Source organism: Antedon mediterranea, chromosome 5 (genome assembly GCF_964355755.1).
Source record: "Antedon mediterranea chromosome 5, ecAntMedi1.1, whole genome shotgun sequence".
NCBI classification, from domain to species: Eukaryota; Metazoa; Echinodermata; class Crinoidea; order Comatulida; family Antedonidae; genus Antedon; species Antedon mediterranea.
In genome coordinates, this window is record NC_092674.1 from 22,276,683 (window position 1) to 22,303,822 (window position 27,140).

General features: G+C 31.7%; 2 protein-coding genes across 13 annotated transcripts in view; both read left to right on the forward strand.

The window, feature by feature from the left end:
* Positions 1–348: 348 nt before the first annotated feature.
* Positions 349–11,915, forward strand: LOC140049584 (alkaline ceramidase 3-like). Its single transcript, XM_072094495.1, has 9 exons — positions 349–545; positions 1,332–1,442; positions 5,384–5,436; positions 6,412–6,464; positions 7,202–7,319; positions 8,103–8,158; positions 9,064–9,165; positions 9,502–9,652; positions 11,332–11,915. The coding sequence occupies exons 1-9, from the start codon at positions 446–448 to the stop codon at positions 11,386–11,388; spliced, it is 801 nt and encodes a 266-aa protein (XP_071950596.1). The 5' UTR covers positions 349–445; the 3' UTR covers positions 11,389–11,915.
* A 6,264-nt stretch (positions 11,916–18,179) lies between these two features.
* LOC140049587 (phospholipid-transporting ATPase IF-like) overlaps positions 18,180–27,140 on the forward strand; it is a 51,338-nt gene continuing 42,377 nt past the window's right edge. For 10 of the 12 annotated variants that reach the window (XM_072094505.1, XM_072094506.1, XM_072094508.1 and 7 more), the window contains exons 1-4: positions 18,180–18,390; positions 22,420–22,539; positions 25,082–25,171; positions 26,861–26,941. In XM_072094505.1, the coding sequence (XP_071950606.1) occupies positions 18,355–18,390; positions 22,420–22,539; positions 25,082–25,171; positions 26,861–26,941 (327 nt within the window). In that variant the 5' untranslated portion in view covers positions 18,180–18,354. The remainder of the gene's footprint in view (positions 18,391–22,419; positions 22,540–25,081; positions 25,172–26,860; positions 26,942–27,140) is intronic. The other 2 variants (XM_072094507.1, XM_072094512.1) reach the window with 1 other exon arrangement.

The following is a 27,140-nucleotide window of genomic DNA, read 5'->3' on the forward strand; positions in this document are numbered from 1 at the left end:
TTAATCACACACTTTAGTTCATTTAATTTTGTTATGAATATTTTGTTGTAGCCATATCCAAAATCAATTAAAAATATAAAAATTTTCAATCTGTGTTCCTATTCCGCTTTTCTTGAAACAAATTGAACTCGTAGGATATTTCTGTTTTTGTAACATTTGTTTTGTCACATTTATTGAACTAGTTAGACGTGATTTTTACTCTTTATGTTTGAAATTAAATTCCAATGGTTTATTTTATAATCATTCTTTTAATATAAATATTAAATGTATTAAATTTCAACGTTGAGGGGAAACGCGTTTGGTGTACATATAACGCGATTGACTCATGAACGCTGCGATTGAGATGTTGCTTTCGCGAATTTTTACTGTCTGTGTTTACATCCCCCCAGCAAGCACCGAATAGTGGCAGTGTGGTTCCCTCCCATCCTCTAATAAACAAGTTAACATGGCACCGGTTGAAACTGTTGGCATTTGGGGAGAACCAACGTCTACGCTAGACTGGTGTGAACGAAATTATGTACAAACCATCTACATTGCAGAGTTATGTGAGTACATTTCGGTAGTATGACTAGCTAGGTCTCTCTATAGTATGTCTAGGGATAAGTACAGTACACAAGCGCAGCAAGTGTGGTATCGAATTTACCAGTGGTGTGCGTGCCTGGAGGAGGGAACGGCGCAGCTGAACCGTTGCTTTTGATAATGTGTAGTACACGCATTGTAATAATACGATTTGATAACTCTTTTTAAAAATAGATCTATCTAAAACAAGTTTCAAACAGCCTCTTAATGTTTTTTAATAATAATGTAAATAGCGTAGCGGGCTATAATAAAACTTGTTTCTTCAACAATTATATTATAATATAAATTCATGTTTTCATAATTTTTATTTAGGAAGTTTTATTTAACATTGGCCAAATAATAATTAATATGACGATACAGTAATGATAAAAACTAGACAAATGGATAAGTACCAGCCAAAAAATTGGCGCTTGTGCACTTTCCCACTAGCACCCATTTTTTGGAAACTAACCGTAACCCTAAAGACAAACATGTAATGTGTGAAGTGAACTAAACATAAACAACTGAGTAATTATAAAAAAAAAAAGTTAAAATCATACAGTATTGATTGTTGTTAAATCATAGACCTCCATGGTTAAATTTAGGAAATAGAAGGCGTTGTCAACAAAATGCAGCATATAAATGCCTGTTTGCACTACATCAGATGCACTGTCAACCAAGCAGGTATAAATGCCTGTTTACACTACATCAGACGCACTGTCAACCAAGCAGATAGGAAATAATAACAAATGCGTCTTTACATCTTATTTTAGGGAATACAGTGAGTAATGTGTTTATGATAATTCCTCCTGCTTTTGGGATTTGGTTTGCTCTGAAGGATGGACTGGAACGAAGGTTTATAATGGCATTTCTTGGACTACTTGGTAAGTTTGATCTTACTGTATGCTATCGGGAAAGCAGCAAACTACAAAGGGGCTTGTGTATCTAATCTATCTCCTTGAGCCCATAAGGTTGCATTGAACTATTTCTGCTTCTGGCTTCGTTCCAAGATGTTCAACCTTACTTCTTGAGCTTGTGATACAGTCTATAAAAAGAGAGGGTTGCCTTAAGCCTGTTTTCCTGTCGACGTTGAAATACGTTGAGTTGCGTTGAGTTTAAAATCGTTAAAGTTGAAAATAAATTAGCGATGACGATGATCGAGTCGGACCGCTAATATTTACAAATTTTTACGCCCAGGGTTGTAGCTAAGAATTGTTGAGGGTGGGAAAAAAAATTGTGAGGGTGGTTTTTTACTAAGCTTGCGAGCGAAGCGAGGAACTTAGGCTGGGGGCCAGGGGGCCGCCAAGGGCCCTCGGTCGGGATTCAGGGGCCGAAGGCCCCTGAAAAAATTTGCTATATTGACCTTTATAAGACTCATTTTAATGATGGTTTATATGTGTAATTTTTTACATTTTTTTTTATTAATAATATTATCATTGTTCAGGTGAATGATTTTAATAAAGCAAAACATTACTTTTACCATGGACGTAATTATACGTACCTCCCGGTTTATTACCTCCATGCTTTGACAGTGTAAGTGTAGGCCTACCATTTGGACCTAAACATAACTGCCTTTGTGGTTACCTTGCATGAATTAAATAAATTTGTTCGATTTAGCCGAGAATATTTTCCAAGATAAAAACCTCTTATTGATATTCATGCCGCACAACAACCACGTAGAAAAACATCACGATGTACTTACATGAACGAACGTACATTTCGCCAGGTCTGCGGCCTGGGCGATGAATGATCTAGGCTATCATCCGAGCCATACTACAGTATACTCGCGTTAATGATGTAATTCACAAAATAAAAAATATTAACAGTACAAGATATATAGTATGTTTCAATTCAATGTTTTTTTTTAATAAATACACGTAGTCGGGAAGTTACTCCACAAAGCAGTCGGCGTGGAACGGTTGGTTAGCCTACAGTTTAATTCGCCGGTTTTTTTAAATATTCTCCATGATTCATTCATACAGAGGAGATAAGAAAATCGCGCACAGCATGCAAAGCTAGCAAGCTGCATGCTAGGTTGTGATGTTCACTCAAGTGGAACTTGAGCGTACCGTCCAATCAGCATTAAGTACATGACAGTTCTGCTTGGTTGATTTTCAAAGCTGTGTGTTTTGTGCAAGGCTAGCTGCATTGTGCGATGTGAGCTAGAATATGCCCGATATTTCGCGGAAAAAAAAGGAATTTAGGGTGGGCGGACAGGTACGTCTGACGCTGGGCGGAAGGCCGTAAAATTAGCTTTAGACTGGGCGGGAGGCTTTTAGGCAGGGCGGCCCCGCCCGGCTCCGCCCTGCACAATTACATCCCTGGCGATCGTTCACAGTTTCTTGGTTCTCTCGAGCGTTGCTGGGACACGCGAACGTGAAGTGTTGCAAAACTAATGCCGACCACGCGCAGCCGGGACCGCGTCAAAATTGAAAAAGTTACGGGTTTTGATGCTTAAACCCAGCCTAGGACATGCTTTCGTTGATATCTTAATCTAGGCTTACACTAAAGACAAACATTAAATTTAATTGGTTTAATATTATAATTTAATTTAACTTACACTTGTTTTTTTTAAACATCAGACCTTAAAAGTGTACAAAAAAGGTGAAAAACATCGTCGCGTTGTAAACATTCAAGAATTGTCAGCGCGTACCTATTTTTTCACAAACTGCAATGACGTAATTTGTGGACCATTTGATTGGTCAGTTTTAACGATCGTAACGATCGTAATCGTTAAAGTTGAACCGAGTTCAACTTTAACGATTTAAGATTTTAACGATTTTCAACGTTAATTTTTACCCCCTTTTCCTGTTAAATCGTTGAATATGTCAACTCAACGCAACTCAACGTAACTTAACGTCGACAGGAAAACAGGCTTTACCACAGAGCAAGTTGCTTGGTTCAAAATTTGTTCTAATACCTCCAATTACATTATTCCTGTACATGAGCCTATACTTAAACCTGAGCTTATACTGTAGTCTTAAAGGTTCATTTGATAATTTTACCCGCTATAAATCCCAAAATGCATTGCGCGCGGATTGATATTTCTGCTTTTCTTCTGTAATTAACCCACTTTTTTAAGACAAGGAATGACCTGTTTTAATGTTTTTAAAGTAATGTATTATTTTTACAAAACGTCACAAATTGTAGGAAAGGTGTCTTTAAGTTTATACTATAATTTTATTTGAATGTTATCATGTACAGTATTGTAGTCATGAAATGCACATACTTGGTTTTACTATTTTAATAATAGGAGGCCAAATATTATAATATAACATTATCTATTTGCTTAGTATATCATAGTATAAGCTGATGAAAAAGCATAGTTTAACTAAAATAATTAAGTCATTATTATACAGTATTATCAGCATCATCCTCTGGTTTTCATAATAAAGAATGTGTTTGCTTAGTTTGTCATCTAAGAGCAACTCCTCAATGGTTCAATGAAAAATACATTTACTGAGCAAATATGGTGTTGACACTAACAGATCAATATTGTTATTATAAATACAAGAGTACTTGATACACTTTGATTGTTTTATTTATTAGATTTTTAGTTCATGCTCCAATTATCTAAAACACTACATGATCAACAAATTTAAATTAGTATACAAAATGTAAAATATTAAATGGTAATAATCGATATAAATAGGAATATGATTGTATTCATTCTCCTTTAGGATTGCATTTGTAAAATGTAATGCAAAAAAAGGCAGGGTTAAGCATGGGATTGTGGGAAGGAGGAGGTATACTGAGGATGCATATTTAATTCCTACACTTGAAACTTATTGTGTGTGGGTGGGTATATATTTGCCTTTTTTGACCCACAGTCAATTATGTTTCGAAGCCCAGAATGGTATTAAAGTCCTTATTTGATCAATACTTGTCCAATTTTCCTTCAAACCTGTTTGCAGATGTTATGTTTACACTGTATGTTATATAAATAACGTACAAGTCAGAGTGCGTTAGTGGAGATTTTTCTGATAAAAATTATGGGGTACTTCCTAATAATATTTTAGGTTATTATATTTATATAGCAAATAATTTTTTTTATACAGGTGTGACCATTTTTACTTCCTTCCCTGTTCACATCGCCTAGTTGACTCTCTAGTAGTTTATTAATTTATCTATGGTTATCATAAGACTTGGTCTCTAGTTGTTTTTGGATAGTCAATTTCTTTTTGCACTTTGAGTTAGTGGTATATAGTTCATGAATGCAATCAAGTAAATTCTAATTACACTAAATATATTGTGATCAATTGTATTACAATCTTTCCATTAATCTACGCTGCTGTGACCACAAACTGAAACTTATTGTGAAGCAGACAATAGGTATTATGATAGCATTGAGGTCTGTTTTATTATCATGAAAACTTACTACAATTATATTATAATAACAGTATTTCAAAGGTGTCAAACAGTGAAAAGAGATTGTTGACCTATAAAGTTTATGAGGTACATGAAATGTTCTGATCATTAAGTTTAATATTCTTAAATGTGTTTCCTTATTTTATGAAGCAATGAATAATTATGTAAATTATTGATTATATAAATTTATAGTATTAATAATAATATATTATATTTAAACATACACTTTTGTAACAGTGGCACATTTCGATGTGAAGGTGTGTTCTGCATAAAAATATATTAAAACCACATTACCACACAATGCTAAATATACAATTTACAATAATAATAAAAATGAAATAATAATGAAAACCAAACAGTACCCTGATATTTACGAACCTTCTCCACCCAAAATCTAGCCTCTACTCCCAGCGTTCACATTTTAAAATTATATGAATTTTGTTTTTAAACTTTCTAGTGGTTGGTGTTGGTTCTTGGTTTTTTCATATGACACTTCTGTATGAGATGCAGGTAAGTACAGTGTAAGGCAACAATCAGGAATATGTAAAATGATATAAAAACAAGTATAGACCCAAATGTCAAAAGATGCAAACGCAATTTCCTTGACAATGTTATTGTCATCTTCATACAGTATTGGGTTTCTTTTGATTCAATCTGAAATTAATTAAAAATAGGGAAACAAGGCTGGACACATGAAAACCAATTCAAACTCAATTTCCATGACAATGTAATTGTCATTTTCATATTGAGTGTATTTTAATTCAATCTGTAATAAATTGAAAAACAGGGGAAACAAGAATGGACACCAATTTATAAACAATGCAAACACAAATCATTTTTGTATTGAGTGCCTGAAATAAAATGAAAAACAGGGCCAGCTAAGAATCTTTAAAATATCCCATCAGGAGAAAATAAATGGATTTATGGCTTCAAAATCAATATCTGATACGCTAGTTATGTTCTAAGTTGACAATAAGCATCTTAATTTGCTGGGGTTACCACTAGAGATGCGACACAAGGACATAAAGGATTTGACCAATCACAAGCGATGAATCAGCCGAACTGATGCCTGTAATTGATCAACTCACTTGCATTTCGTCTACATCCTTGTGTTGCATCTCTAGTAGGAACCAAGCTTAAGTGAACATCTGATTTTTTACATATTTGATTGAGGATTTTAAACACTGAGTATTGTTTTTTCTGTTGATTATTTTTGTTAACTGATGATTTTAAACATTCAGTTACTACTCAACGAACAAGCTTGTGTTAATTAATGAATAAAACTACAACAGTAGATTTTCTGTTACATATATTTCCCAATCATTTCTGTAGTTAATGTTGCATCGTGGGAGGTACTAATATATTCATTGCAGTTACCATTACAACAAGATTGTTTTCCTGTTGTAAACAATAGTTCTATAAACCTGTCTTATGTAGTTTCACTTCTAATTAATTAGTTACTAATTATTTATGTTTAATTTGCAGCTGTTTGATGAGTTACCAATGATATATGGAACATGCGTCTTTCTTTATTGTCTGTAAGTGTTTAATAGTTTAATATTGGACTTTAACTTCAGTTCCTTTATCACTGACTCAGATCATATTTGCTGTTTCACCGCGTTTGTTTAATTTTATATTATTTCAGCTGAACCAATCTTCCAATGATATTTTATAGTTAAGTGTATCTAAGGATTGACCTTTAGACAGTATCTTTATTATTTATTCCTTTCAATACAATTGATACCATACATTGTATTGCTATTAGAATAGTGAAAGGTATAACATTAAAGCATACCATAAACTGGTCTAATGGAAAGATGTCTGCATTCATGCAGAGTAATCCGGGTTCAAATCTAGGTGGAGCGATTTTTCTTTATTTGTCATAGATTAAATCGTATTCAACGATTCTAAATTAATTAATTTTCAGCAATCACTGGCAGGTATAGAGTTTCTCTGCCTGTGAATTTATTAATATTAATAATCTTATATATTACACATCAATCACATGCAATATGAATTTTGGTTAATTTAGTCTGGTGGTATTGTACTTTTTTTGTTGTAATTTTTTTCTCCTAAATGTGTTCATTTTTATTTGTTTTGTATTTCTAATAATAAATAATTCAGATTATTATTCATGTTTCAATCATTAAAACAAGGCCATATACTTGGCTGTAGTCGCGTGCACAAATTTGAGTTAGTATTTACCAAACGACCAACCGACAGACGTAGTTATTTATTGTTTTATTTATCATTATTATCATTGTTGTTTTTTCAGACTTGAAAGTAATTCACCAGAAAATAGTCATAATTACCCACTAGGTGCATTCCTGTGTCTGTATGCTGCTATTACAACATTCTGTTATCTTTTAATTATTAACCCATTATTCCATCAAGTAAGGAAAATAATTAATTATAGATAAAACATACAAGAGTGTATATTTTACCCCCTTATATTCACACTTGCTGTGTCACAATGAAAAGACATACTTCTAAATAACTAAAACCTAACCTTCTAAATAATCGCTCTTGTATTTTTAAAACAAACCCTCCAAATAATCTACTTCACAATCACGAAAAAAAGGCATTAAATGTGTTTGAATCCATGTAAAACAATACCCGTAGTTCAGCTTTTGTACTAGCATTGCTACCATTCTTCCATGTACAATAGCTGCCTATAGAAGATAGCTATCTATTAATGCTCTGTCATGCTTCATAGCTCCCTCTATAATTATGCAAATTTCCTTGTACCTAGGAAAATAATTAAACTACTCAGTAGGCTACTACTAAAAATAGTGTTAAAGAAAATCTATCACTTATAGCACTTTACAATACAAAGAATACTTAAAATTTCACAAACATTTTCTTAATGATTATAGTATAGTGGTCTCTGACAAAGCATTGTTAGAAATGAGATTGAATCAATTTCATCTCAGGCCTGTACAATAATGGGCTTGATTACTTTCTGTCACTCACTCCCTTCATTCTTTTGAGGTTGGACATTGAAATTGGTATATCTACAAAATATCTACAAAAGTATCAAATAGATAAAATATTTAGTTGTTAGCTAAACAAACTATTATTATTTAAGACATGTTTAGATTAGGATTTATCTTTGATGTGTTATCTGCTCATTATTCTTATTAAATGAATAAATTAATATATATTTTTGTTCATAGGCAGCATATGGCACCCTGGTAACTGGATTGTTACTGCGTATGATATATTGCGTCAAGTAAGTGAATGATTTATATTGCAGTTTTCTTTATTTTTAGACTGCTCATTAAACAGGTTTTAGCTACATAACAAAACTTTAAGAGAGTACTAAACTTGATATTGATAATACTATCAGAATAATGTTTTATTGCAATATGATGTAATAATACAATAAATACTGTATATGATATATATAGTATTTGAGAATATCCAACCATACGTTCTCGTTGCCGTTGTCTCTAAGTGTATAACTTAGTAGTATACAAATATTTACTGGGCTGAGGGGCATGGGGACTCCATCTCGAATATAGTATAGCCTCCAGATCACCTTAGGCTATATTTTTTAGCCCAGTAAATATTTGTTTTATATACCGTACCATGCAATTCAGCTAGGCTAGGCCGAAGCGAAGCATAACATAGACTTGTTTGGAGTAAGCCTAGCTCTAAGCTAGTGGCACAGTTTTGCTGCTAAGAAGCAAACATCAACAAACGGCATTTAATAATTTGTCGCTTCCAGATACGCAATAAATATTCCCAAAAATGCTTGTAGGCTATAGGCTAAGAGCTAACTACACACAAGCGTCGCGAGTGTGGATTTATTGTATTAAAGATATTTATAAGATAAAGGAAACAGACATGTTTAGCCGGTTTGAGGGCATGGCAATAACTATATCGGTGATTAACCACTCAGATGCTGTGAATTGAAAGGTGCCGGAAACCACCAATCGGGGGAGGATCCATGCGTTCCCACCTTTTGATGGGAAATTAAATATGAATATGTACTACTTTTTTATTTCTATTTTTGAATGACTATTAATATTATATGCAATCGTTCCCCTGCCAATTGTTTCTATATGACTGAAATATATATATTTAATTTCTGAACACAACATTAACCGTGCCATCGTTTTCTTTTATTTTTAGATATGAGGGATTTTCTAAGAGCTTATTTTTGTTTTCTACAGTAATATATGGCACAGGATTTATTATTTGGAACATTGATAATATATTTTGTCCAAATGTCAGGTACCTGTTAATCATTATATTTAAGATAATAATGTGTGTTTATAACCATATATATCACAGTCACAAAGAATTGTATAACAACATTCTAGAATCTCACTGGTTTCCTAAATCATTTTGGTCTTTAAACGCTGTGAAAAAAATCAGTAAACAGGGTGTTATAAATATTTATTTTTTAGTGTACTCTAGTGTGTGCCATTTACTATATTCCACATTTAAAATATAATGTGCCCATATATGGACACAATGACGTCATACCACTACCATATTTAGGCACATCAAACTTTTTTATTAAACTAGTTTGATGATGGTGACAAAGATCTTTTTTTGCTCATATAGATCTCTAAGAGACACTTTACCAGTATACGTTGCTCCAGTCACTCAGTTACATGCATGGTGGCATGTATTTGCAGGCCTAGGAACTCAAGCTAATATTGCATTTGGAATTGCTCTTAGGTATAAGTTTTTAAAGAGAAAGTGCATTATTTGGGTAAGTAAGAGAGTCTGTGGCAATACAATCAGTTAGAGTATTAATATTTGACTTACAATAACAAACTAAACCTTTTAAGGCATCAACTTGGCTGGAACAACCTCAAGGCTAGATCCGTCCATTCCTATAGTGCCCATAAAGCCTGTTTTCCTGTCGACGTTAGTTGACGCTATCATCGTTAATCGTTAAAAGTTCAACGACGATCGTTTGAAAACGATCAAGTTGAAATGTTAACGATAGCGCGAACATTTGATTTCTAGCGTTGAACGTTAGAGTTGAAACTCCTGTTTTCTTTCTCGACGTCGTCGTAACGCGCAAAAATGAATAGAGGACTCCCCCCTGCCTCTAGCAGTAGGCTCACAGTGTAGGAGACGTGGGCCTAGGCATACTAATATATCTATACTGATGGTTCTTCGTTCTCAGTAGGCCTATCCTAGTCCAAATAGTATTTTGGACTAGGCTGAAGACTTTGACCTACCTAATATCCACGCGCCTATTTTCCGGAACATCATTTTATAGTAACTTTGGTAAGGCTAGGCCTAGCTTTGACCACGCCGCGATGCAACAAAAATAAAATGTAATCAGCAGAATTTGCCATCAATTATGTGACGTCATGTGCTGTATCGCCATGATGATTGGTCAGTTCTTACGTTTTAGCGTTGCGATATCGCTAGAGTTGAACTGGATTCAACTCTTGCGATTGTCAACGATCGCGACTTGCAGCGTCGATTACCGTCGATTATTACACCTTTTCCTGTAAATCGCCGACATTTTGTATTGTCGTCGTTAGTTAAAAAAGTCCCCTTTCCTGTAAATCGTTAAAATTTCTATGTTTACATTGAAGATCGCCGATTTTTGTTAATGATAGCGTCGAATAACGTCGACAGGAAAACAGGCTTTAGGTTACCGATTGATAAAAAAAAAGATGTAGGAGCTCTGCCTATGTGAACATGATGATTATGTCTTATTATAACAATCAATCAATGTAGAATATAAATAAATCAATTTTCATATAGAGAATTTATTATTTGGAAATGTAAAGAGAGGATAACAAATCTGTTCATATATGTCCCTTAAAAAAAACAAGACCATGTTTCTTTAGGTTGTAAATTCCAATTTGATAAACACATAAAAAATGATTCCCATGGACAAACCAGAGATTGCTTAGTTGGTGGGCTGCTCCAGGGATTGTCAATATCATTTACAGTATATTCACATTATACAGAGAAACATTCAGGCAAAACCCAACAATGTTGAGACTTTCAGTGTCAACAGTTTCGCCATTTTTCTCTCTCATGTGCCATCCACACCATACAGTTTCCCTCTTGTCTGTATCGGCCATCTTTACCTTCAATCGAGATATTCCTTTAAATATGTACGCAATTAATTTGTATATGAATTACCTAAACTATGTGGCATACTGATATTATAATAATAATACCCTGGATTTATAAAGTACATAATGTTGTGAAATCTCTAAGCCCTGTACATATTATTAACTCAATCATTATTGGATCAAACACATGGAAACATACTCCCATGCAGCTAGTAATCAGCGCAAAGTTGTGTCTTGATCATACCAGGTACCCATTTTTTAACCTGGGTGGAGATATACTTTAACCCAAATTAGTGAGCTATTAAATGCGGTTCTTTTAAAAATATAACCATTGTTTTTTCAGAGCCATGGTATAGTTGTTCCATTTGTTCGAGTCTGTCCTTCCGAGCATGCAGAATAAGGAGAGGGTTTGGTCATTTACAGTTTTAATAAATAAAAAAAACATCAAATTAATTAATAGTGCACCTTTAAAGTAACATGTCTATTATTAAATGGATATTCATACCTGTTGATAATCCATAGATTGTTGAAATAATCATTTGAATTTCAAAATATTCAACTGATTAGAAAGTGTGAGATTTGAAGTGGGTAGCATGAAAGGATCAGTCAACACAAACTGAAATATCTTCTATAACAAATAAAACTTGAAAAGATGAAATTATTTATAATACAAACTTTTGCTTGTTTGTAAATTTAAAAATATTGATAAAATTATGAAATTATTTATATCTTAAAAATTACCATAATAGAATATTTATATTATGAAGCATTTTGATAAGAAATATTAGTAATGATGAAATGTGTTAAATGTTATTTTTATATATTTAAATTGATTAATCAATTGAATTTACAAAATCTTTGTCTTGTTTCTCCCTCCGCATTTTTACTTTTTAACTTGAAACACTACCTCAAACAGAATAATAGTCATGTCACATTTTTAACTCAATTTTTTACAAGCAGAATATTATAGTATGTTGATATTATATGAAGTATATTCATCGACTTATAGATGTTTTATCCTCATCGATTTCAAATTTATTATTTTTTACCACCAATTCTAGTGTTACTATTAATGTATAGAAATCTTTGTATGAATTGTTTCTGCACCTTTACTGTAAACTTTGGACAACATATTTCATTCGTGATACATTGATATGAAACCTTTTTTGCGGTGTTTACTAATTAATAAATAAATAGATAATTAATAATGCTATTTTACTTTATCTAGCAGTAACGTAAAATCTAACTTGTTTATTAAAGATGTATTGTCCCCCAAAAAACATGAACAATTAAGATTAATAAAAATTAATTTGAATAAGCAATTTCACACTTTCGTTGAAAAAACTAAAAAAATTTTGTTTTTACGTATAAAAAGACAAAATAAACAGTTAAATCAAACCAAAAACTTATTGACTTTCAGTCAATTTGACTATTTTTTGCTTTAAATTACAGTTTTTTTAGGTAAAGTTTTTTTTTTCGATACAATTTGTGGTCAAAGTGAATAACTGTTATGTTACATTCAAATGGCATATCCAACAAATATTTTTTCAGGGTACAATACATCTTTATGAAATAGATTCTAGACTGATTCAACTTAGTATTATTAGTAAAAAATTATTTTTTTAACTGTTACAACAAGAAAAATGCTGTTATGTACTGCAAAAACTTGTTATTGTTTTTATTTGCAATACCTATAAATATTATTAATATCAATTATCTGTTCTTTCAAATGTTTTAAAATTGTTTAGTCTAGTTTCTCAATGTGAATGTTGATGTTGTTAATTTAGTTTTTAAAAGTGATTATCAATATTTAAATACTTATGATTGTGATTTTAGTACTCCAGGTATGCTAGGCACAAGACTGCCAACTTCTACTGGTTTAATTATTGACCTACATAATCCTTATCTGTGATAGCAGTTGTAGCTAACCAACTACGCCATGGGTGCAAGAAGCATCTGCTTGATATTGATTCAGGGAAGATTTATACAAATACTCAGGAGAACATTTTGGGAGTAACCTATTCCCATGGTGTGTATGTATATCTGTAGACTTTAGTGGCATTTGTGTACCTATTGATACATTGTACATTTTCCTTCTTTCCCTTCCCGATGAGTTTGTATTCCCATATCCTGGGCGTATGTGTGTCCATATCTAGGGCATATAATTATATCAATATCCAGGGTATATATAATATCGAGGGTATATATCAATATCCAGGGTATATATCAATACCCAGGGTATATATTAATATCCAGGGTATATATCAATACCCAGGGTATATATCAATATCCAGGGTATATACTGTATCAATATCCAGGGTATATCAATATCCAGGGTATATATCAATATCCAGGGTATATATCAATATCCAGGGTATATATCAATACCCAGGGTATATATCAATACCCAGGGTATATATCAATATCCAGGGTATATCAATATCCAGGGTATATATCAATATCCAGGGTATATATCAATATCCAGGGTGTATATCAATACCCAGGGTATATATCAATATCCAGGGTATATATCAATATCGAGGGTATATATCTATATCCAGGGTATATATCAATATCCAGGGTATATATCAATACCCAGGTTGTATATAAATATCCAGGGTATATATCAATACCCAGGGTGTATATCAATATCTAGGGTGTATATCAATATCCAGGGTATATAATAATATCCAGGGTATATATCAATATCCAGGGTGTATATCAATACCCAGGGTATATATTAATATCCAGAGTATATATCAATATCCAGGGTACATATATAATAAATAATATATCAATGGGTATAATATGTATCCATATCCAAGTTTTGTTAAAAGTCCAATCCATGTCCAAAATAGCCATTGGTGTAATATATCCATATTAAGGTAAAATATATCCTTGTTATGGTAATACAAATTACTTTGTAGCGTTTCCAATTTACATATCTGCATCCAGGATACCCATATCCAGATTATGTAGCCACATTCATGGTATCCATTATATACAATGAATTTATATATCTTCTAAGTTTGTATAAGATAAGTTTTTATTATATCCACACAACATTTAGGTGGTTCTTATCCATGCTTTACTGTAGTATTATAGGTTCAATTTACATTATAGTTCACTGGGTTAATTTAAATACAGTATCCAGGGTAGTTTTACATATCCAGGGTTACTTTATGTAAAGTATCCAGGGTATTTGATATTACTAGTGGAACAATGCAGCTACATATTGAATGAGCCCTTGTGACAAATATTTAAAGTTCCATCTAGTGACATTTTGATGTACTGTATACACATATGCATATATCAAGAGTTGAGAAACCTTGTGATCTGGCAATACCTTGAAATAACATGTGGAAATTCCTCTTTGAATTCTAGTTTAATTTCCATTAAATTCTTAAAATAGTATCGACTCCAAGACGCATTTGACCGTGACGATAGAAAACATTGAATTGGCCGATAGCCACTATAACTATACTATTGACTATCGGCACGGTCATGAAATAATATAGACATTCCTCTTTGAATTGTAGTTTGCTAAAGTGTCTTAAATTAAATACAAACTGTAAAATGTTAATAGACTTCAATTTGCTTTTGATATTAATTGTACAGTATTGACATTAGTATTTTAAGTATTAAAATAAATTATAATTAATATTGTCTTCTCATAATTGTCAATGCTGAATGAAACATCTTCTGTATTCTACTTAAAATGGCAACGTAAGATAAATATGGTGCTCATCGAATATTTAATTTTTTGTTGGTGTTTACAAATAAAAGTGTTAATCATGCTATTTAAATTTCTGCTTAAATTGAAAAAAAAAATCTATACCAATAATTTTAAATGATATTTTTGGACAACTGAATTTATTATTGTGATAATAATAATGAAAAAAAATATGAATGTTAGTCATTTAAGTAGGTTTTATTTTTATTGAAATTGATTATATTATCAGTTCCATATTTCTAATGTATGTATTCTAGTACTATCGGCACGGTTAGCCGTGTGTATAGTGTACATTTTTTATTGACACTGTCAACCTTGAAAACAAGGTAGGATTAGATGCACGGCTGACCGTATAGCTTCATGTAACTGGTATTATAATAGTTGGTTTTCTTCTCCATTTTTTAAAAGAATATCTCCATTGTTGAATCATACTTTGCACTATCAATGTTGATATGAATCGAGTTTAAGAATTTAGAAGCAATTTCTATACCATACTCGATGATGACATTAAGTGTTGAAAAGTTTAAATGTTGCATATTAATTTAGAGGTAGGCCTATTTAAGATATAGAAAGTATAATTAAGATTTTTCGCTAGTTATTGCAATGTTGTGTTTATGTTTTGCAGCTTTGATCACGCAATTGTTATTGATCATTATACCATGTCATACTTATATATCTTTCACTAGTCCATGTTGATATAATATACCTAACTGAAATGTTTTCCCACGGAATATTTTTATTCCAAAGGAGAGATTTTTTATTAATTAACTGTGCATCATCATGTATGTTTTTGTTGTTTTTTTTTACTTAGGGACTGAACATAAAGCAACCAAATCTGCTTGATATTAGTTATTTTCATCGTTTATACCACCTAATCTCTGTAGAGCAAGTTTACACAATACCTCAAATCTATATCCATCTATTACATATCCACTGCAATGACGTCAAAAATAAACATACAGTTTATACTTGTGGAGCATTGTGATGTTCCAGGCACATTTATTATAATTATACCAAATGTATTATTATAGCGTTAACCATTATATCATACAAACTACAAATATACCTATCACCTATAGATGTTTAAGGTTTTTTTAAAGTGAGCTTTCGATTTGCGACGACCCCACTAATATAAACCAGAACGGAAATACGTTTATTCATTGTGCGCATGCGGGGACATTGGGACATACTTTGACTGGATTACTTTTTGTTGGATTTGCCGTTTCATGCTATAACTTTGACACATTGATGCGTATATTCTATGGTTTGTCGAAAATCGAAAGCTTTTTAATTTTATTAGTTTAACGTATAGTTTTAACGTTCAGTTGCAATATTCATGTTTACCGATGAATACTAAATTAACATAGTGCAGACCATAATTAACGGAACGGAAGACAGCGCCTTTTTTTTAATATTGAAAATTGTCTTCTGTTCCGTCGTTTTCCCGGATTCAATAATGTGAATGAGTCTTTACCACAAACATGTTTTTCTTTATGCTTCCACTCTGAATGTTTTTGTTAGAAACAATTACTGTATGTTGATATCAAATACTGTAATATATTTTGTCTTGTTTTAAGTGTCGTTTAAGCTTGGTTCCCGATATAGAAGCAACGCAAGCGATCGAGTTGTTGACCAATAACAAGCGACAGTTCGAATCATCCCATCGCTTGTGATTGGTCAAATCCATAACATTGCGTATACGTCGTTGTTTTACGTCTCTAGTGGGAATTAAGCATTAGTATTTTAATCATAGTGTTTTTATAAACATTTCGTGTCGTCCTTAACCAATGGTATTTCCTTCTGTTTCCACCAATAATTTTGTAATTATTATTTTTATTGATAACATAATTTTAATAAGAATTATAAAATTGTGATTATTTTTAATTGAAATAAAAATTATTGAAACATAATTATTGCTTTATTTAATCAATGTCATTATTATAATATTGTTGTTTCAAGTTTATTTAGTCATAAAATACAATTTTCAGAAAATAAATTAATAAATAATATAATTGCGTGAGGAGCCAAGACTTTAAGTTTGGTCCTCTAGATGTGCTGTGTAGTGATTATAATAAGATCAAAACGGTTAAGTCGGTGATTTGTATGCTATTTATGGATTTACAACGGTTTGATGATCTAGGCAAAGTTTGTACAAAATCGATCAACACATTAGGCCTACTGTACATGTTTAAATCACATCAAATTTTACTCTTCCCTGATTAATAATCACTAAAATGATATTAAAATGTACACTAATACCCGACAGCAATCTTCATCTCACGTTGGATAGTATTCAGTGCTATGCAAATAGGCTTATCATGTCTGTAATAATGTCTTCTTTTTATTAATTTAGTAAAAAACCCTACTCCTACAATAATTTAATTGAATATTCTATTTAGTTTTTTGTTTTTAATAAACAATTAGCCAAAAAGACCAACGTACACGCGAACATAAATGTATGTGTGTCCCGGAGTTGTAAGCCTAATTTTGATAAAACCATTCTTTAAAGGGCCTTTTTCATTAAGCCTAATATATTGAGCACCCAATAGTCCAGATCCATATGTCAAAAAAGTGCCTTCGTGTGCAGATCATAGGGAAAGTGACAAATTTAGTGATCATAAATAGAATTCTTTTACATTTCTATAACATGTTATTAGGCCTATACAACATATAAATGTAAATTTTTCGAACAATTCCACAAAAACAACCCTTTTACGGCCAATAGTTTTTTGAGATTATATAGGAATGTGTACTACCAGTACAGGTGCAAGGTCAATAGAATATTTTGGGTCATTTTCTTGAAAAAGGTCTTATTTATTAGACAGATTAGAATATACCTTCAGATTAATTTGAGCCTTATTTAAAGTTTGTTATATGATATGTAGGTCAAAGGTAAAAAATGCCAAAAATCATACTTCCAGCCATTTTTGGACAAACTTTTCCATTATTAGAACGAATATTAATATGCATCTCCCAAATAATTTGACACTAAAATTATTTCATTTAATATAAGAGTTGCAAAGATATGACTATTTGTTTTGAATGGGTCAAAACATTCAAATTGAGGTCAGAGGTTAAAGATGAATTTTAGAAATTTGACAACATGGGTTTTTATAAACCAGCATGATTCAAATATTCATAAAACACAATTTAAAAAAAATGTTTACACTTTCCCCACTGTTTCCCCACGATCTGCACACAAATACATAGGGATCTGGACTACAACGTTTAGCATCCAATCTCTAGCATTATTAATAATTAGTTAGAAAGATTTAAGCCCAATTTTATTTTAATTTCATATATATGTTTTATTTCAGTGTGTTTAACTACCCGCATTTGTGAATAAAAGTTTTAGTTATTGGTTGCAGTTGGGGTCGCTCTTCATAGTAAAGCTGTACTTCTTTTTGAGCTGACGTACACACTACACACGCTGGTATCTAGCCGGAAGTAAACATTGTAAAATCTAATTCAGCAGTGTGAATCACCTTTTGTAGACCGTTATCTATCTCTCCCTGTACAAAGTCCGGTATTTGTTGGTAGTGTTGTCTTCTTCTTTTATGCTTTTGAAAATTCATTTCAGTAATTTTTAGAACTGGGATTTAACATCTAAATGTCAGGAGAAATACACGAAGGATGGCTTCGGTTTATAGGTGGATTACAGATACTTTAGTAAGTGCATAGTTTGTAGGCTACGCTTGATTGTAAAAGAGGGAAATCCAGGCTAAGTATCCCCAGAGAGAGAATCAACGAAGTGTCAATTAAGCACCGCGGGCTATTAACCATGGCTTAGTGTGGTGGTTGTGTGCGTACTGAACTTGGCTTGGTGGTAGGAAGGGCCTAGCCTAGGTGTTTTATTTAATGGCCAGTCATTGCTCAAGGAATAAATAATTGAAGGCAAAACTTAAAACAAAAGGGCAAAGAGAGTAGTATAATGAACCAGATATTTTATCTCAAAATTAAAACAGGCAAATGTTTTTACAATTCCCTGTATTTTTCAGTTACTGAGGCCTAGTATATAGAGATAGGGATCTCAGTTTTTTTAGGCCTTGTGATGGGGCCTATCATTTTATGCTGTACTATACCATTTTCACACACCAATCATCATCATGCTTGTGTTTTGTATTTTAAACGATGTATTTTATCTGTATTTTAAATGATATGTTTTATTTGTATTTTACCAAATTTTAACCTTTTTTAAACTCATTTCATATTTTTAAATTTTATGTGAATTTTTAAACTTTAGACAAAAAAAAATAATGTCAAACCATGTACATATTTTACTGTGTTTGACCATGGAGGTTATACCTCCATGGTTTGACCATGAATAAATGAATACTGAACTAGAAACGCGAAATGTTATTCATTCATTAAAGATGTCTCCCAACAACATGAAAATCAGACTTTAAATAGGTCATTTTGTAGTTTTAACCAAGTTAATTGCTTCTGTTAAAAAAACATTAAAAATAATGTTTTCAAAATGACAAAATAAACAGTTAAATTCAACCAAAAACCCATTGGCTGGCAGTTTTTTCAGGTAATTAATTTATTTTTGATCCATTTTCTCGTCAAAGTGTTCAATAACTATTACATTTCAAATATGAAAAAAAAAAATTATTTAAAACATTTATTTTTTCAGGAGGACAAAACAGGTACTGTATTTAAAAATAAAATAACCCATCATAATCAACTTTATCCCTTTTTTTGCAGAATAAAAAGTACAAATCCTAGTGTGTAACTTAGGAACATAAATTTAGCAAAAATATGCAGACTAAAAATGATATAATAAACGGTTTGTTTAGTGCTAAGCAGCAACAACAGGCTCTTTTATACAATTAAAGTACTGTATACAGTACAGTAGGTACTACCATGTATAAAAAATGTGATTAAAGTGACCACCGGTAAAAGTTTACTCGGTTATATATGTATACATAACACAGACCATAGATATGTTACTGTATAGTATCTCTGTACAGTATGAACTAGGCCAACTACTGTACAGTACCTTTAGGTCCATTGTAATCAACTTATTCAGTGAATAATGGCGGAGGAATAATGTCCTTTGTAGATTTATTTATGAATTAAAATTTCGGATTTGTCCAAATCCTTCAAGGTTATTTACAATTAAGTCATGACATTATTATATTGGAAATCTGTTATATGATATCTGATTATAGAACAATCAGGCATTTTACACCATCAAAATCATGTGTTTAAATACAGTAAATTGTATGACTGTCAGTTTATAACATCTTCCTTTGTTTACTCAACAAAGTGGTTAAAGCAAGCCCACCACAAGTCATAAAATCAACACGAAAACACCTTTGGTTACTGTAGGAGGTCCTATGTACTAAATAACCCAGTTTATGGTACAAACTTACAGGCTGTTCTCAGACTTTAAATTTGGTACAGTGGTAAATTTCTTTAAATTGATTCTTTCCTCTTTGTAATTAATGACCCATGGCAATAATAAAATGACCCGAGACAATAATTTACACTAACCCAAATGATCCCTTTATTGCAAATTTTCCCATAGTGTGTTTATTTTAAGCTAATTGAACATTACCTTGAGATCTTGCCGATTCTGTACTTATAATCAATATGATCAATTTTGATAGCCGAAGATGGTAGCGGCACAGTACTAGAAATAGACTTGTTTTGTTTTATGTTAATGAGCTGTCTAAGAACTATCATTGATAGTATCATTGTATTTTCATTAATCAATCTCACTGTGTAATGATACATGTATTTGTACTGTAGTGTATTGTACTTTGCCATAACAATGATTTTGTTAGTTATACTTTTAATATGCCTATCAATTACTGATACTATGATATGAGTATGTATGACCGAGAAATAAAAAACACTTTATTGCAAACCCATACCCAAATCATTTCCGAGTTTACACTACAATAGTAATTTGTGACCAGTAAAGATAGGTGGTATGATTTTTTTTAAATTAATTAATGCTAATTATGTGCACAGTGTTTATAATCCTATCCATTCATTAAATTGCTATTGTTAGTTATGCTGGCATTGCAATTAATACAATATCAATTGTCATGAATAATTTAATTAATTGGTCTTCTTGGTGATAATGAATACAATGGACTTGATAACTGGATAATAAACTATTTCTGTGGTTTATTTATTTATTAGATATCAGTTTAGTGTATTCCATGTACTGTATCTGTGGTGGTATCCATACGCCCGTATTCTTAAACCGGACTTTAGTCGTAGTTCAAAGTTCGACTTGAAAAAGTCGTAGTTCGAGCTATTACTTCAAATTCGATGCAAAAACGAAGTAGTCGAAGTTTGCAGTTCGACTTAATGAAGTCGAGCTTTTAGATGAGTTGCACACGTCTGGGTACCAAAGGCTAAACATTGGCCAATGACAAGAGAGTATTTGAGGAGCAGACGAAATTTTGCGCATTGATATCACTTTCCATTTTCTTACAAAACTTTTTACGCATCAGGACTATATACATGAAAAATAATTTTAATCGTTAATTATTAGAACAAGATCAGTATTAATTTAACAGTGAAGTACTTTTAATTAACAACAAACAAAATCTTCAAAATATATTTAGGAACCATGGCGGTACGGTAACTTTCATATTTTCTAGGCCTCCAACAAAGTATGATCGCGACGAACCACGCACTTCCTAGCGTGACAAGAAAGCGCTAGGCCCCCTAAACATTCCATCGCGTGGTGAATTGCCGCATCTCCCATTGTCGCTATGGCGTGACCTAGTTCAAGTCGGACTTACAGTACGCGAAGAAAATAATGTAATTTGTATACAGTTGTAAATAAAGATGATTTTCATTATTATAACTTATACCAATGTATATTTAATTAAGCTAATATAAATATAGATATTTCATTCTTCAATATCTGGCCAATATAACAACTCAATGACTGTTACGTTTTTTATAAACATCGTTTAAAAACCATTTAGTCGACCATTTAGCCTGCCCCCTCCAGGACTAAAAAAATCGATCAAAATCCGTCTCGATTTAGTCGAGGTTGGCCTGAATTAGTCGGCGATTTAGTTGAAGTTCGGTTTATGAATTAAAATGCCGTCATTTTTTAAGTTTTAGCTCGAACTACGACTAAAGTCCGGTTTAAGAATACGGGCGATAGAGTTGGCTTAACAACATTTTAATATTAATATAGTTCATCTGTTTTTTTCTTATGTTTTTTATGTTTATATGTTTGTCAGCATACAGTAATTCTCTTTAGGGTTACCCTCTTTAAAATGTTTAATAACAAATAAAATTTGACATTTTATACAGCATTAATAATTACTGTGTGTATTTTAATAATGAGGCTTTCAGAATTATTGGTCTATGAGTAAAAAAAACTTCATTTAATTTTTATTATATTTAAGTACAAAATACAATTTTACTGTTTGTACAGATTACTTACTGATACAGTATTTGTTCTGAATGTTTGAGTGTATTAGTGTGTTCGATTAATGGTCAGTTCCATTATAGGATTAGCCATCCTCACTAAGGTGATATGCCTATTTAATATAAATTTGTTGTTATTATGACATATTACAATCTATACACACTACAGATAACCAGAAAATAATGTGAATGTCCTCGCGTATGATGATTGAGTCAAATTTCCTCTCTTTTAATTATTGTGTGCACCTTTGTTTATAATCAATGTTTATAATTTTTATTTTTTTTTAGGGAATAACTGAAAAAGATGTCCCTGAGAATAGAACAGTATTGATAGGCAACCGGTCACCTGTTGAAGACTTTGTATACATTCCACAAAAGTTTCCTGATAATACAGTAATATCATCAAAGGTATAATTAGTCTATTTCGTGTCTAGCTATACCTAGATAAAAGTAAAAAGTTCCTAGAACACCCCTGTACCATAATGAACTACTCTACAACTACGCCCTCATACTGTATGGGAACGTTCCAACATATCACCGTTATCATTTTCTTTCATAACGTGGACCCGTTATGTCATGACACAAACGTGATACATTTTCTGTAGCTCATTAGAACCCTTGTTTTTAAGGGACACCTTTGGGACCGAACAAAATATCTCCTTATACTGAGTTTTACCTAACTGTACTGTAAATAGAGGTTTAGCCATAGTGTTACTTTCACGGGACAGTGTCAATAGGTGTGTCTCCTTTCAATAGGTCTGAATAGAGGTATCCAAAGATTGTACTGTGTAATTCAAAATACAAATTTTACACACTTGAAGATATATTTACCATTTGATTGGCCAATTTTGTATTATGTGTGTTGTTCAGTACAGTAATGGTTACAGTACATTAAGTGTGGTTGTTTGACTTTTGTGCATTAAAAACTAAGTATATTTATTGTTCTACTATCCAGCCAAAATACATGTTTGAATGGCTTGGCCTTACAATTAATTCAATATGGAAAAAGCAGTGTGAATAGGAGTTTATGGTAGAAATTATGTTGAGAATTGGAATCCTGTCATGTCTTTACTCAGTTCCATAAGATAAGATAAGATAAGATAACTTTTATTGATCCTCAAAAAGGAAATTCATTGCTCGTCATAATAACAAAGAAAACACAATAAAAACAAATATAGCATAAAACCATTCATATAAAAACATCTAAAAAATTACAAGATAAAATTATCTTCTTGACTTCCTGTTGTACTGGATGATACCGGAGGGAATAAAGGATTTAGCAAATCAATTTGTTTTCACACTGAGGAGCCTCAATCTACCACTTGGATTAAGTTGGTCTATGATCACTTTGTGGAGAGGATGAGAGGCATCCGACTCAATGCGTTCGAAATTTTTCTGGAGGTGTTCTACTGTAGGTAGGTGCACAACGGTAAAGGAAGGCAGTTCCAGACCAATCATTTTACCAGCCCGACGGATGAAAGTTTCAATGCGTCCTTTATTCCCTCCGGTAACATTATCAGCCCAACAGGAGAGGCAGTACGTCCAAACACTACATATAACGGATCTATAGAACGAAAGTAACATCAAATCACAGGAGTTAAATTTATATAAAGTTCTCATACAATACATTCTGGGATTTAACTTTTGCTGATGAAGTCTATATGGTCTCCCCAACTCAGTTTATCATTGAAAACAATTCCTAGATACAGTACTTGTACTGGTCAACAATTTCAATTTCTTTACCTTTGATAGTGATTGGTTGAAAATTAAATTTATGTGTTTAGTCCTAAAATCAATGATCATCTCCTTTGTTTTTGATGCATTTATTTGGAGATGATTATCGTCACAAAATTTAACAAATCTTTGTATTTCGCTACGATAATTTTCATCATTGTTTGAAACTATGAGACCAATAGTACTAGTGTCATCAGCGAATTTAACAACGGGGCAAAGCTCATCATTTAAAGATCTGTAATCGGCCGTATACAAGTTCGTTGACAGTACCCCGAGGAACACCGGTGTCAGAGGTTACAATTTCTGACTTAACACCATTAATATTAACAAATTGTTTTCTATCACAAATGAAATTTAAAACTAAACGAACAATCGGACAGGGAAACTCCATATTCAACATTTTGTCTGCTAAGATATGGGGATTCATTCATAGATTCTGTTGTTATGTTAAAACATAAATTCTCACTAATTTTCAGGAAGTGTTCCACTTTATTACAATATAACTAAACATTTCTATTTAAAGTCTTTTCAATCTGTTGTTATAGTGATTATTAAAAAAATTTTTGTTTCCTTTTAAATATACGGAAACGTATATACCACAAAGAATGTTCATTAATATTATTATTAATAATGTACTGTGTACATCTCATGGTAATGAAGGGTTGAAAGTACAAAGTTTAATCTCATCAAACCATACCACACCCCTAAAAATAAATTTTTAAATGACTATTCATACATTTTTAATTGAAATTGAAAACTTATATTGAATGCCTTCATAAAGCAATGTGTGTGTTTCTCTTTATAAAGGAAATGTTTCGTACAGTTACACCATTGGAAATTCATTTTTTTTTTGTATATACTGAAATAGACCAAAATAAATTATAATGAAATGATGTACCAGTATTTGGGTCTAGCAAAACTGCAATTTTAATGGAGGAATGTTTTTTTTTTTTTTTGAATTTTGATCAATTCAATCAGTCAGTTATTTATGGCAACAATTTATACTTTGTAAAATATTATGTGAAAAAATATAAATCCACTTAAACTTAAATAAAGCTAGTTCTACCAAGAAAAAAGTTCTGTACAGTATTTAGTTGTACACACAGCAAATGCAAATAATAAATAATAAAAAAACATACACATGCATAAAACAGGTTTGTTTTTATGGTTTGCATTTTATAACGTAATAATAATAAATATTTATTTTCTTTTTCAGTACACCTTACTAAATTTTCTACCAAAGAATCTTTTTGAACAGTTTAGAAGAATTGCAAACTTCTATTTTTTAATCGTTGCATTACTACAGGTAAATTATCAATTATTATTCACTTGACTTAACTATAGTGTATCACGGTTTGATGTCACAATGATAGAGGGCGCTGCATGGTTGCGAGCCAACCAAAAAATGCTTTCAACGCTACTATGTTGATAAACTGTAAAGATCTGTATTTCTATCAAACTATGTATCTTAACTTGATTTTTTTTAACTTAAACTGTACAGTTAAAGAATAAATAGATTATTAAAAACAAATATTTAGTGATCTTTTGAAATTGTAGTTTGTTTTTATTGAAAATTATTAAGTTTTGAAATGACTACTTCAATAAGCCTATTCCAAACCATTGGTGACCTTGGAGTTACTGTACTCGGACAGGTTAACCGCATTTTTGGTTGCGCAACCAAGAAGCGCCACGTACCGTCTTGACGTCAGCACCGTGATACTCTATTATTACTGACTGTCATGATAGTTTCTTGTACAGTACAGTATGTACAGTATTAGAGTTTACTTGGCAACTTGTATACATTTAACACACCAAGGTTACAAAGAAGGAAACACAAATATTAAAAATGGTATTATACTTTCCCTTTTCTTTTTTAGTACAATAAAATTTGAATTTAATTTCCGTTTCCTGAAATTATTTTTTTATGTGCGGTTACTGTAGTGTACAAGAGTACATTCATAAATGTGTTCAATTATTTTCACCATTTCAGTGAATAAAAGTCCTAAAAATACACACAATACAATCAAAATATTAAACAAAATTTGTTTCCCTCTGCCATGCCAACACATTTTCCAATTTAAACAAATTGTCATGAAAATATTTACTGCATTGAAATTTACTGTACACTGGATGAAAACAGACTAGAGACAATATTAACAAATTGACATGAATGGTATGACATTGGAATTGATTTTGCAGTATTAAAACTTATAAGTTATACAATGATTTCAGCATTATTTTTTATTATGTACCAGCACTTTCATATCATGAATAATACACTCAGTAGGCCAATTATTATGCGCTTTATTTCAATATGCAATGTATTTAATAAATTATGAATCTTAACAAAGATGGGTACTTAATTTATGTTTGTTGTGTCGAAAATATAAGGGTTGTTTTCCCTAAATTAATAATACTGTACACTGTACTGTATGTCAAGCTTTATATTCCTTTAGACAGTTTGTGTGATTTTACATTGTTAATTTAACCTTGTATTGTATAGAAAAAATGCATTATGAACTGATTGCAATAATAATGGGAATTACATCAAATTATTACAATAATCTGAACTTTGTGCTTAGCCATAATGTAAGTGGATAAACCAAAATTGGCCTTTTCCCAACAATAGAGCAATTATGTTATACTATACCTGTAGTACAGGATAATATTAAACCACCACATACAGTGGCACATTCTATAAGTACCACATGCACCTAAATTAACTTACAGTATTAAGCATCTGGTGTTTGTCGGACCAATAGTGAAAGGGCATGATTGGGTGCGGTTTTCAGACAGTGGGCATATAAATTATCATTATTATGACCATGGAGACTCGGAAGTCGGGACTGTTATGTAGCTAGTCTAAAGTATTTTATAGCATGAGGAGAATGATGTTATCAAACATGAAACTGGTTTCAATATTAATTTATTATATGAAAATCAATTTATTTTCATATGAATTGAAAGTGATAACAACATTTCTTTATTTTTATAGTTTGTTATAGATAGTCCAGTCAGTCCAATAACAAGTGTTCTTCCATTGGTTTTTGTCATCTCTGTTACAGGAATAAAACAGGTTAGTTGATGCGAAAATCAATCAAATACAAAATATAATACAGTACATGGGAAAACTCATTGTGAGTCATCACAAAATGTAATGAAAAACAAGTAAAATAAAAAGGATGAAAGATAAAAGCATTGTTTACCATACTGTAGATAATAAAATAAATAAACTTATATTTAAATAATGCCCCTCCTTTCCAATCTTCTTTCCC